Source organism: Poecile atricapillus, chromosome 4, assembly GCF_030490865.1.
Source record: "Poecile atricapillus isolate bPoeAtr1 chromosome 4, bPoeAtr1.hap1, whole genome shotgun sequence".
Taxonomy (NCBI): Eukaryota; Metazoa; Chordata; class Aves; order Passeriformes; family Paridae; genus Poecile; species Poecile atricapillus.
The window spans coordinates 14096718-14110071 of NC_081252.1; the positions used below are offsets into that span (position 1 = coordinate 14096718).

The 13354-nt window shown below is 41.5% G+C and overlaps 1 protein-coding gene across 2 annotated transcripts; it reads right to left on the reverse strand.

The window, feature by feature from the left end:
* Positions 1-3028: 3028 nt before the first annotated feature.
* On the reverse strand, positions 3029-12873 carry PCDH18 (protocadherin 18). Of its 2 annotated transcripts, none has more exons than XM_058838758.1 (4): positions 9966-12873; positions 8961-9046; positions 8669-8832; positions 3029-4573 (listed from the first exon to the last, which is right to left on the reverse strand). In XM_058838758.1, the coding sequence occupies exons 1-4, from the start codon at positions 12447-12449 to the stop codon at positions 3906-3908; spliced, it is 3402 nt and encodes a 1133-aa protein (XP_058694741.1). In that variant the 5' UTR covers positions 12450-12873; the 3' UTR covers positions 3029-3905. The 2 variants fall into 2 exon arrangements, with proteins under 2 accessions (XP_058694741.1, XP_058694740.1); XM_058838757.1 differs by having other exon boundaries at positions 8961-9049.
* Positions 12874-13354: the final 481 nt, after the last annotated feature.

Sequence of the window (13354 nt, forward strand, 5' to 3'; positions counted from 1 at the left end):
CCAAGAATGATAAAACTAGTCAGCATTTAGAGCAGTAGTAGGAACTGGTGTTTTGGGCAGGACAATCACCTCATGTTTGGTGCTTAAACCACACCAACAGTGCCTAACTATTAGTTGTCAAAATGTGGCAAATCCAGATTTATTATCCATTTTGTTTAATATGCATACTATCAGTTTTCCCTGTTCTTTACACAAAAGAGATTTGATGCTGGGGTTTTTGTATCCTGTAGATACACGTATATCAGTATTATATAATTTCTGTAATTTAAAAAGGAAGCCTGAGAAAAAGAGGAACTCTAAACCAAGCAGTGCTAAGACAGATTTTTCTCTCATTTACTGCTATTACTATAGATCTTTTTAATAAGCTTCCTATCAATAACAAATACAACTCAAACTTTCTTCAAACAAAGAAGTAAACATTCTTGCTCCTGGAGACTGGTCTCTTTCTATTATAGGATTCTGTCAGCAATGTACATACGAAATATTACTATTGTGTGTTGGTACAGAAGTGCCCTCTAGGAAAACCCTATGTGTTTTACGATACTTGGATGCCTATTGCTACCAGAGGAATTCATTGCAATCTCCTTTTTCTAGAAAGTCCTCTCTGCAAACAATGCCTCTCTAAAACATTGAGACTATCCTCGTGACATAGGCCAGCAGGCATAAACTGATTTAAGGGTTTTAAATTTAAAACAGGTTGGTAATCCCTAGTGGATGATATGACTGTGAAAATGAAGCTTATCAGGCTGCCCTGCAAGCTTGTAGACAGAAAGTAGTCTGAGTCTGAATATCTAATATTTCCTCCTCTAGAAATTATGAGAAACAGCTATCTGCATTTATTTATGGAGGAAACTTTGCTACTTGTGGAGTTAGTTTCATATTCTGCTGCTGATTTTGTAACAGACAGCAATGTTTTATCCAGGTCAACAGAAAAACAATCTAAAAGTTTAATAACTATTCTCAAACTACCACCTTGTATGTTTTTATCATAATCACTAGTCCTCTTGTACACCTCACACACTATGTGCGCCCAGGCTGGAATCAAATAACCAGGCAGGCATGAGTTCTGTCTTCAGAATTGCTTTCCTGACCCTCCCACTTCTGTGAAAAGTCAGAAGTTGGGAGGTTTAGCCATGCAGGTCAGCCCTTTCCATGATGTACAGATGCCCAAAAAAGGTATTGTGTGTAGAGGAATTCAGGAATCCAGTGGAGCTTACAGTTACATTGTAATTAACAAGTACACATCAAAAAGTTAGGAAAAGATAGAATTTGAGGGATATGCGGGCTAGATCCAACTAAATAGATAGAAACTGGAAAATACAGTCATGGGCGGGGTTATTCAGATACAATATACTCTATACGCGTATTTATGGGCTGTGCAGGATCAGTGTGTGGGTCAGATTTTAAGGGAAATGGAGTGAGAAAGTCAAGAGGAGTTAACATGAGGTTAGGGTGAGGGAACTTGGAGAACAAGGCTAAAATTGGACACGGAAGAAGAGAGAAACTGCAAGGGGAGGGTTGAGATGAGACAGAAACAACCTAGTTATGGAGGAGGAAGTTACGCCCTTGTGAACTTTAAGACTTACCTTTTTCTGGGACTTCATCTTTCAACTTTAGGAAGCATCCTGGCTTCAATGTCAGCCTGATCTTGCTGTTTTAAAGCATGAAGAAGACAAAGAGCTGACAGCAATCCCAGAATGAGCAGTACCCACACGGACAAAGTGCAACGCAACAGAACCTGGATGCAGTGGGTTGTGAGGTGCTGGCAAAAGGATCCTTTGGCAGCCCTCAGCATGCCAAGGTGATAAACCAGGATAAGGATCCAAGGACTCCTGTCAGCAGCAGCTGGATATGAGTTGGAGGCATAGCTATAAAATCAGTCCTGGGTTGACCCTGAGAGCCAAAGAGGACAAACACTCACAGAACAGCTGCCTGCCTGTCTGCGCCCCTGGAGTGAGGGGGAGTGAGAGAATGGGACCCAGGTGAGGCTTGTGGGATCACTAATGCCTATTAGTAAGAATGAAGGGTAAAAACAGGGAAGAGGTGTCAAATATTTAATGAGGTATTACAATTTATTCCTCTTCATAACAGACAGCAGCTCAATGAGACTCAAGTCCTGTTGGCATTCAAAGGTGCTGTAACTAACACCCCAATGTGAGGTCGTGGTATTTCTACCCAGTAAAGCATAGCATGAGTTCCTGCTGTGTAAACAAGATGAAAATCTCTCCATTGTTCAGGTGTCAACAAATGCCTACACATCTTCAAATGTCCCATCTACAGCACAATAAGGAGAAGGAGAAAGCAGTAAGTGAAACCAATAAGGAGAAGAGTTTCCTTGCATACAAAGAAATGAAGCTTATGCATGCAACAAAATTCTTGCTTTTTTGGGTAACATTAAGCAGGATTTTTTGTATCTAGCATTAAAAAAATATAAGATATTTTACCAGTGCAGTTCTCCAAAATGAATCTATCAGTTTTATGCCCAGGTTGACTTGGATTATTCAAACAGTTTTTCACAGTTCTGGTAAAAATATATATCTTATAAAATATGCATCAGCATAACTGCTAAAATTACAGGTTTTTACACTTAACACTTAAGACTTAACAGGTCTTAACACTCCTGAAATGAGCACTGGGGGTTCAAAACCTACTCGTGTTTCCCAACTGTAAAATCCACTTGTTTACTACTACAAAGATCTCCTTGTGTATCACAAGCTGACAAAAAATAGTTTTGAATAAAGGAACCAAAAGGATGGCATTGACTTTTATCTGAGAACTATTAGCTACATCACCCCCACTGCAGCAATGGCACCAAATATAAATGACTTTTCACTGAGCTTCAAGACAGAGAGAAGCCCCACTATGGAAGGATGGGATGCAGCCAGAGCAAATGTACCTGCAGGCTTGCCCTATTCTAGGAAGTTCAAACATTTCTGTACTAATTTACAAATAAAGGACAGGCACACTTAGATAATACAGCTAATATAAAAATGTAGCTGCTGTGCAGAGGCAAAATAAAGCTGTTTTTCTGGCATATGCAACATTCCTTTTATTTTGGTGTCATTTACAAAGATAAAGCAGTTCATTGCAATTTTTGTATTTGCATAAATTCAGAATTCAGCTTGAGGTCAGAAAAGCCAGTTTCATTGCTGTCTTTCAAGTATACATCACTGACTTCAACTGTCTTTGCAGTGTAACAACAGCACAACAAATCTACATTTTCTTGCAGAGATCACAGCGGAAGACCCATCACTGAATTCCATGATTTGTTCACTGGAGAAAACACGTGCCAAAGACAGGAAGACCTCAGCCTGCAATAATGCATTAATTAATTATTCAATAGACCAAAAGCATCAAAATAAAAAAGGACATTTTAGGTTTTGTGGGAGTTACAATTCTTTATTATAAGAATAAAACATTGCAAAAAAAGGTGTTGGATCATTTACTGAAACTAACATTTGCATAACTTGTTCAGTGTTTTGAATTTGTATTTGAAATACTTGAAAGAAATAATAATACTTGAAAGAAACAATATCCTTCTTTTTTCTTTTGTTTTTTTTAAACATACCTGTGTGGCAAGAATGCTCTAAGTTTGACAAGGGTGGTACCATCTATATACATTTAGGAAAACATGCTTGCTGTGGGTGTACAAAAATAAAATTTATTTATTAAATTACACATAAATATAAGGTACAAATGTATTTTTAAAATACAGATAATCACACTTGCATTGTGTACATATGAAAATAAGGTATTTTAATATTCAACATACACAGACACATTTATGATAAATGCAACTAGTTGGCAATGCCAGTTCTCCTCAGTCTATTTTTTCCTCTTTTTTTTTTTTTTTTTTAATCCCTTCCAGTTTTCCATAAATATGGAAAAATAGGCTTTTGAAATAATTAGTTCTGCCGGACATCTTGCAGCAGCTTGTTAATTTCTGCCACCAGCTCACTGGCATCCATGAGTTCATGTTTGCCATCACTGAGGTGGTTGAGCACATTGTCAAAATCATCTTCTTCATAATTTTCTGGGATCTCCTCCATGGCTGGTAGCCATTTGGACGAAGGCTGCGCGCCCAAGTGAGTCCCCAGAGCAGGCCCATTGTTAGCAGGGTTTTGGAAATGTGTGCTGGCTGCCCAGGCTGCCACCCCCGATGGATAATTTACAGTCTTGGTTGGCAAATGTCCCTTCCTGCGCTCCAATGAGTTGGAGCGATCCATCTCATTGCACTCCATGTAGGCATCCAATGAGGGAGGCAGCAGGCGCTGGAAGACACTGCTCATTTCGGAGAGGAGGGAGGAGGTGCAGGTGTCCCCTGATTCCTCCTCACTCTGGCAGTCCTTCCCAAATGTTGAAAAGCTCTTCTTCTCACCGGTGTCAGCTGCCTGAGCATCGTCCTCGAGGCCCTGATGATGCTGCTGCTGCAGGTGCTGCTGGGGTGACTGGAACTCCTCCCCAGGGATGAACATGTTGCTTCTGTAGTCAGAGGAGGGAGACGGAAGCGGTGGCATCCAGCACTGGTCAGAGTGGCCCAGGACCCTGCATTCCTCCGTGCACAGGCGCATGGCTGCAAGAGAAACACTAGGAGAGTGAGCAACCCCTCCTGCTGTACATAGCACCTGCACTCACAGGGATTCCTGTCACCAGCGCTGAACTCTCCCAGAGATGTTCAAATCTGGTGTTTGGTTTCACCTTCTGTGTGCAGGAAGGGGGCAAATACAAATGGTCTTGTACCTCCATTGCCAAGAATGAAAACAACCAATGCAGTTATGTAAGACAGTAATGCAGTCTCTTAACTAAGGCTGAAGATAAACATGTAAATTTCAGGTGGAAAAACAAGCACTTGTGGCTTGAAGCCACACAAGCCCTAGTACAGTTCTAGCTCATTAAAAAATATAAAATAAAAGGAAGAAATTTCTACCTCCAAGCACTCACTTGAGTTTTAGAGAAGTCTTCTACATGCAACTAGTGAGGCATATCAGGGCAATCAAATGGGACTAAATGGACAGGGGAAATAAAGAGCAAAGAATAATAACATGCAGAAGAATCTCCTTTTCCATTAAACTCCTTTTTTATGACAATGACGTGTATGTAGAACTCAAGGTGATTCACTGCCATATTACCTTATTAACTAAATCAGTTAAATTTTAATCCACTATCAGAATACCTAGGATCTAATTCTTAGCCTGTGTGACTCTGGTGTTTATACTGGATTTCTACTCTCAGGTGCACTTGCAGCTCTGTAGCTCAGGTTACTGGCCCATGCTGTCTCAGGCCTTGGTATAAGGAGGGCTCTAACCCACTGGATGGTGATCCAGGTCAGCCATGAGGGCTGAGGAGCAGAAGACAATAGAGCTGCTCTCTCAGATTCTTGGTTTATTGATGTCTCTCAGGCAGAAGCAATAAGATGGGGCAAAGGACTGCAACCCTGAATGCTGCACTGGTCCAAACTGGCCCACTGAAGGGGCACTGCAAGAGTCCCTTGCAAACATTCCAAGAGGTCAGGGAATGGTTCTTGGAAGCAGAGACAGGCAAAGCTCAATTTGACACACTTGCAAAGAGGTATGTGCCAGGAGAGATGCTGAATTTTCCACTCCAAAATGAGCTGATCATAGGACACAAAGACTCGCCTCAGGGTAGGTGTCTGTGTGCCTGCTAGATTTGCAGAAGATCTGGGTGCTGCTGGGACCCTAACAGGTTTGAGTCACCTACTTTGAAAGACAGCTTTCAGAAATGACAGACTCTTTGCATTATGCATATTTTCACCATAAGAAACTTCTGCCCTAATCACTTAAATGGCAATATTATCCTGCACAGAATAGAGTTTCTTGTTCTTTCTCAGTATACACTGACTGCATAAGAAATGTTTGCAGTCATGCCCTGGAAGTTTTCCTTCTTCCCTTAATACATTTCCCATCTGGCTCTGGATCCACTCTGCTTATCAAAAAATATTTTTGTAGTAGTGTAGACAGGACTGAACAGAGTATTTCAGTTCAAGATGTACTAGTGATTTATAAAGTCCTACTCTCATACTGTCAGCACTATTTATTTTTGCACTTTACACAGTCTATCATACTGTTTGTTTTCCTAATGGCCTTTCCATTCCTATGAGGATAAACTTTCTCCATGTCATGGATGCAAAAGTACGAATTTCTTCGAGATTACAAGCTCAGATAGCAGCCTGGATATTGCACAATCTATTGCAAAATAACTGCTGATCCAGGAAGTTCCAAGCAAACAAAGCAAACTACAATTTATCAGCGGCTGAAGTTTTGATACAAGTGACTGAAATGCCTGCAAGTGTTTGTTCTCATGTATGATGTTTTACAGAAAATGCCCAAGAGTTAGAACTGTCAAAAGACATCTAAGTGATCCATGACCAGTTCTCAAGTCATCCCAGAAGGTGAGGATTACAATTCTAATTAAGAAGACTCCTTTAAGACTCCTTTAAATTCATTAGATACTTTCAGTGGTCTAGCATTTCATTACTAGCCAAGTTTCTCTAGTGTCAGTTTCACAGACATTGTTATCAGGAATAGTTTTGGTTTAAAATAATAAATTATGACACCTGAACATAAGATCAAAAGAAACTCTGAAGTAACTAAATGGTGACACAATCTGTCCTTAAATCTGCAATAAATTTAAAAATGTCCAGATGCACAACAACTTTTTTTTCCTTTTTTTTCTTTTCCAGAATTTAAAGCTTGATGGTTAAGATTTAAAAAGAAAAAGAAACAAGTCTTTGAAGAACAATTATGGAACTTTCTGATAAGGAAATTTGTGGAGTTTTGAGGGACTGGCTCCATTCCTTTCTTGTTCCACCTTAAACAGACAAACTGAAAGGACCTTCCCACAGCATTTTGCCTGTGTCCAGACTGAAAATGCAGAAACCTTTCAGAATTGAGAACAGGAAACCTTCAGGAAGTTTTCTTTTCATATATTGGGATCAATTCAGGTCTCATCTGAACAGGTTCAACAGACTTATCTGAAGGATTAATGCCATGCATAGCAGTAAATCGACATCTGGGTGAGACTAAATATCAATCTTGATAGCCCAACCCAGTTCCATCTGCACCGAGAGGAGTTTCCTGCGCTTTGAATTTAATTAGCCTGGCATTTTTGGAAATCCTATCCTTAGGCTTACTGTTTAGAGAGGGAATTGTAAGAGCTGAAAATGGGTCACAGGCATTTCAGACAGCTAAGAGGACAACCATTCCTGTCTGCTGGCAGCCCCCACTTGCCCACTGTAAAGGGACCACTCTTCCTTGGCAGCAGCAGAGCTGGATGCCGGTGCAAACACCATTGCACTGTAAGTTCCCCAGGCCAACTGAGAGCTCCAGCAGATCCCTCCCTGACTTTTCGCTAAAGCATAGAAGAGAATGAGACATGCCTTACGCTAGCTGGCAGAGGAATAAGTAGTAGGAGTTAAGGAGAATGAGGATAAAAATATTTTAGAAGTCCAGATGTAGATTAAAGATTCTGAAAACAGAGTAACTCTTCAAGGCCTCTGGTTTTGAGCACATTTGAGGAGGTAGGTGAATGGCTGGATATGTAATACAGGACCTAGACTGGAGCAAAATATGCAGAGAAAATTTTAAAGTTAAAATGTATAAGAAAACCAATTTGAACTTTTGGCATTCTGTCTTGTCTAGCATAAAAACCCTGATTAATACATGGGGGTCGCTTTAGGAAGGTCATGTGTTGCACCACCCTTCAAGGCAAAGGGCCTCCATTTATAAAATTACTTTAATAAACTTGTTAAATTTATAAACTTGGTTCAGTGAACCCTACTGAAATTATCTGGCCCTGTGGTTATACAGAGAAAACTAAATATGATCTGAAGTAAGAACAGGATCTAGGGTACAACCAGGGGCTGTATAATTATTAAAGTAATTACAAAGTTCTTCTATCTGTACTAAGCATGAATTCCCATGACCTTTTATTCAACTTTTATTCGGGCATAAATTTAAAAGCAATACTTCATACTTCATACACATGAATATGTATATATGTGTTTCTCCTACTGTCACTCACCCTTTTCTGATTTTTTTTTCTTTTCTTCCCTCTGTCCCTGAACTGTACCTCTTAAGCTCTTGATTCCAGAAATTAGGGTTGCAAGATTTAAAATCTGGGAAATATTTAGAACTTTCCCTTTCTACTCAAATTCATTTTTCAGTGGGAAAAACACTTTTCTTTCTTCTCCATCCATATTTCTAGTTCACTTTCACACTCAACTTCTAAATGGTAAAAGTTTGTATCATATGGATCAAATCCACTGTGGAAAACCTATCTTCCAAATTATAGTTCACTGTATTTTTAACAAAACACAACTGCCTGTCTTTGCAAAAACATTCACCCAGTCATTTAAAGTCTAAGGACTTGGAGCAGATCATACTTTTAGGAAAAATCCAGAGCCAGCTTATTATGTGAGTGACAAAAAAAGTAGGCATTGCTCTGGGTAGATTTGCAAGTTTTGTCTGAGCTTTCGTTTTAGTAGATACATCAAGGCTTCAACTTAGCATTTATCATGAAGCAAAGTAAAAAAGGAAGGAAACATAGGACTTGAAAGCTAAAGAACTTTTGCTTTCTCAGTAGTAGTTTCATCAAAGTGACAGCCAGGCAGAACTGTAAATAAACTGCTCAGCTTCCATTGTGCTCTTACCTGCAGGAATTCTCCCATCTGTAAGGAAAAGGTCACTGAATCCTTCCCCAAGAAGTCTGTCAATTGGAGACTCTCTTCCCAAATCATAATCACTGTCTCCAGCTTCACTGTCACCCCGGCCACTGTCTTTCAAGCTGAATTTATCCATATCTTGTAGGGCATATCTGTGAAGCGAATTGTGGAGAATTACATTATCTCAAGTACGTTATAGTCCACTTTTTGTTTAAAAATACAAGTCTGTATTTTCTGATCCATGTACATTCATAGGCAGCAGAACAATCTGGATTCTTACCTGTAGCTTCTGGAATATTTGTTTCCTCGAAAATTTGGCCTTGGTTGATACTGGCCTTGGTGAAGCATCGACAGAAGCTGAGAAACCTGCTAAAGAAAAGGTGAAAAGAATGATTTCTTGAAATGAAAGCTCAAGCTCCTAGCCATAAAACCATTAATTTGCTTCTGAGATATGTTTGTGGTTTATTTTTTTCTCCTTTAAGATTTAATTAAATCAAATTCCTAACATACATAATGCAGTACAATAGTAGTGTCTGACACAAGAAACATCTGAAGACTCTGTAAAATGAGGAAGTTCACTGCTGTTCATTAGCCTCTGAACTCATAATAATTAATTCCGTAACAAGTAAAACAAGCAATTAAACCGAGGTGTTTTGTTTTGGTTTAATATATTAGAATCAAGCCTTCACCATTCCAGGATCCTAATTTAAAACATGAAAAAATTTGAAGCCTTGCTTTATATGTAAAGAGTTACCAGGACACAGCTCTCATTTATTTAAGCCATGACCCAACATTTGCAGTAAAAACTGAGGGAGTCTCAAAGTTTGAGACATGGTGATAATATGTTACTGCAGCTGTACTCAAACTGTGTCAGAATGTTTTAGTTCTGCACCCCATTAGTACAAGAGTTTCCTGGATTGTTTCTGAATATAAATACTCAGGCACTCTTTCTCACATGGAGCTATACAGACAGTAGGGAGAGGGAAGGCAAGGAAGAAAGAATGAACAGTTAACCAGTGCAAAACACTATGTTCCACTCCGTTGTTTTGACCTTACAGGGAAGAACTAAGTAATAATGCTATTAACAATAGATTAACACTGCTTCTCAGGATAATGGAGTTTGTTGATATTGGAGTAAAATTGAAAAGCTGAGACATTGAAGAGAAATCCATGAGGCATAGACCTGGCTGCCTCTTGCTCTCACAGACTGCACACAGGGGTGTGTGTATGCTTCCAAACGAGTGGCTGCATAAATGGATGTGAAAAACCAAGGTCTGGACCTTACCTCAACAGGCGGTGTAGCATGGGTGAGTTCCAGGGAGAAATTTTCAGGCACATGGTTCGAGGAGATGGTCACCAGGCTGTTCAGTGATTGGTGGCTGTGGTGGCTCTGCCGGCTGCTCATCTGACCCCTCTCCAGGGCCGGGGACGATGACGGCGAAGCTCTGTGATGAGATCTGATGGGTAGAGTGCCATTAACTGTCGGCACCAGTGTAATGTCCCCTTTGTGGATCTGTCTGGAGGGGCGTTTTGGATGGTGCTGGTAGGTTGATTCGGCCACGCGACAGTTGTAAGACCTGGTGTCCTTTTTCTCTCGATTGCACCTCGTAGCAAAGATAACCATTATAACCAATAACACAGCACATATTGATCCTAAGGATATAATTGTTATCATGGAGATGTCCAGGGAGGGTTGGCTTACCATAGTTGCTTCAGTGCTTGAAAATGAATAAACATGCTCCAAAATGGTACATTTCAGAAGAGCTTTAGTACTAAGCTGAGGGCTGCCTTTATCCTGGACTATCACCAAAAACTCCCATTGTTTTGCTGCAACTGATTCAACACTCACATTGATAGAGATGTCACAAGTTTGGGGATCCATCACAAAGATGCTGTTTTCCTTGTCAGCTGCTATAGAGCAGCTGAGTTCAGAGTTCATACCAGAGTCTCTGTCTGTAGCCCTTATCCTGGTGACAAGAAAGCCAATTTCAGCATCTTTAGGGATTGATATTTCTGCTGTGCTGTTGCGTAGCACCGGCCCCACGATGACAGGAGCGTTGTCATTTTCATCAATGATGGTGAGTACAACTGTGGTGTTGCTAATGAGCTGCTGGCTCCCTCCATCCCTAGCTTGGACCACAAAGGCAATTTGATTTACTTCTTCATGATCAAAGGTTCGCAGGGCATAGATCGCCCCGTTGGAGGGATCGATGGTCACATAGGTGGTTATAGAACTTCCCAAAACAGAGTTCTCTAAAATAGTGTATGTCACCTGCCCGTTGTCACCTAGATCTGGGTCTGTGGCTGTGACTGATGTGATGTATGCTCCCGGAGAGTTATTTTCCAAGATAACAACTTCATATCTATTTGTCTGGAAACGGGGTGGGTTGTCATTTTCATCACTGATTTGGACAGTAAAGTGTTTCACTGTGGAAAGACTTGGTGTTCCCTTGTCCTCTGCTATTACAGTCAAGATGTATTCGGATCTCTTTTCCCTGTCTAGAGTGGCATTAGTCAGGATTAAATAGTTATTTTCATAAGTCTTTTGAAGTTTAAAGTGGCCATGCCCATGGAGCTTACAAATGATCTCTCCATTCACACCAGAGTCCTTATCTTGCACTCTGACCAGGGCAACAAAGGTGTCCAGGGGTGACCCCTCAGAAATGTAAGCTACCTCTTCTCTCTCTGTGGACATCAGATTTAAGTTGATTTCTGGCTTGTTGTCATTCACATCCACAACTTTAATTATAATTTTGCAGTGAGCAGGAATAGAATTTGGCCCCATATCCTGAGCCTGAGCATCAATTTCATAGGATTTGGTTACTTCATAGTCCACTTGTTTCAGCAGGGTCAGGTGACCTTTTTCTGCGTCTATCCTAAAAGTTTCTATAATTTTGGCAGACACATGACTGCTAAAGGAGTACACAACCTTCCCATTGGCGCCCTCATCTGGATCAGTAGCATTGAGGTCTATGAGCAAAGTCCCAATAGGAGAGTTTTCCAAGAGCTGGATAATATATGACTGCTGCTCAAACACAGGGCTGTTGTCATTGGAATCAGAAATGCTGATTTTCAAGAGGGATGACCCAGATCTCTGAGGCACCCCTTTGTCAGAGGCAGTGAGTTGGAGCTCATAAGTCGATTTCAACTCGCGATCCAGCTCTCTAACCACAATCAGCTCTGCATACTTAGCACCATCAGTCCTGGTTCTCACATCAATGCTAAAAAAATCATTTGCTGAAAGGGAGTAAGTGTAAAGGGAGTTGTCTCCCACATCTGGATCAAAAGCACTGTCCAAAGGGATCCGTGTTCCTACAGCTGCACTCTCTGATAACTCAATAGGGATAAGAGCTCTGGAAAACTGTGGAGAGTTGTCATTAATATCCAGCACTTCAACTTCAACATGGAAAAGCTGCAGATGTTCAGTGGGGAGAGTGATCACATCAAACTCTATGGAGCAGTTTAAGTTTTTCTGGCACAACTGCTCCCGATCAATTTTAGCTCCTATGCTGATTTCTCCATTATCCTCACGGACTACAAGCAAGGCAGAATTTCCCCTCTGCATGGCTCGAAACCGAACTGAGGAAGGGTTAGGCATTTTTAGTAAAACATCAGCAACATCCTCCGATAGTCTTGCAATTACTGATCCAACCCTCTGCTCCTCATAAATCCTGTACTTCAAATTCTTTCCCAGCACATCATTATTACAAGATATTAGGATCAGTGCAAAAATGAATAGAAAGTGCATTTTACCGCCGATTCGATACATCTGCAAGTTTTTGCAATTAATTTCTCCCAATAAGTTAAAAAGGAATTATTTTGCCTTCCTTCGGTACCTTAAATCCAAAGCACAGCTGGTCCTTTCCAGCTTGAAAACGCCTTTTTTAGCCAGCCACGTATTAACAACTTACAGATCAGAAAACTTTTTGCTTTTTTTCATACACACCGTGCCGGGACATCCAGATATAATCTGTAATCAATCCACACTTTCTCATTTGACTCAGCACTCCTCTTCCAAGCTGAGATGCTCCGGGGCAGCGTCCTCTTCTCCCGCCGTCAGCATCCAGGGACCGCCGGGAGCTGGCGGGATGGATCTGCAGCCCGTCCTCCCGTCCTTCTCCGCACTCTCCGCCGGACTGAACGCCCTCCCTCGCCGGCTCTAGCCTAAAATCCTCCGCAACTTCACTCCAAGTCCCCAGACAAAGGTTTTTCCCGGCCTGTGCTGAGCCCAGTGCAGCCAATCAGCCGGGGAGGCGAGAGGAAGGGAGGGGAGGGAAGGGGAGGGGGCCCGCAGCGCGGCGCGCCGGGGCGGGGGGGCCGGGAGCGCTGGCGGCCTCTCGGCCAGCGCCCGCTTGCCGCCAAAGATGGGGGTTGGGGGTACAAATGACTAATGGGCAACTTTAAATCAACGTCTCTCCTCCCCACCCTCCGAATTTTCATGGCAGTTTCAAGCAGGGTTTTGTGATTTTAATTCCTCCCCTTCTTGCCACGAGAAATGCTATCGCGCTGCTTATTTACATACTTTTGGGTTACCCCTTGTTTAACTCGCTGTGAGCATTTGAGTACGTTTGCTTAGTAAAAGAGCTGGGGGTGACGTCTCGCTATCACTGCCGCAAGAGCGTCTTCTTGCTGCTCTCCTACAACGTGCGTGCTCCCAATATATGTGCTCCTGCC

Excerpts from the sequence above, each read along its gene's own strand:
- PCDH18 (XM_058838757.1), bottom strand. The coding sequence starts at position 12,449 with ATGTATCGAATCGGCGGTAAAATGCACTTTCTATTCATTTTTGCACTG. Across the intron at positions 9,050-9,965 it reads ATGCTACACCGCCTGTTGAG|CAGGTTTCTCAGCTTCTGTC; the intron begins GTAAGGTCCAGA and ends CCTTTTCTTTAG. Across the intron at positions 8,833-8,960 it reads AAATATTCCAGAAGCTACAG|ATATGCCCTACAAGATATGG; the intron begins GTAAGAATCCAG and ends TTCGCTTCACAG.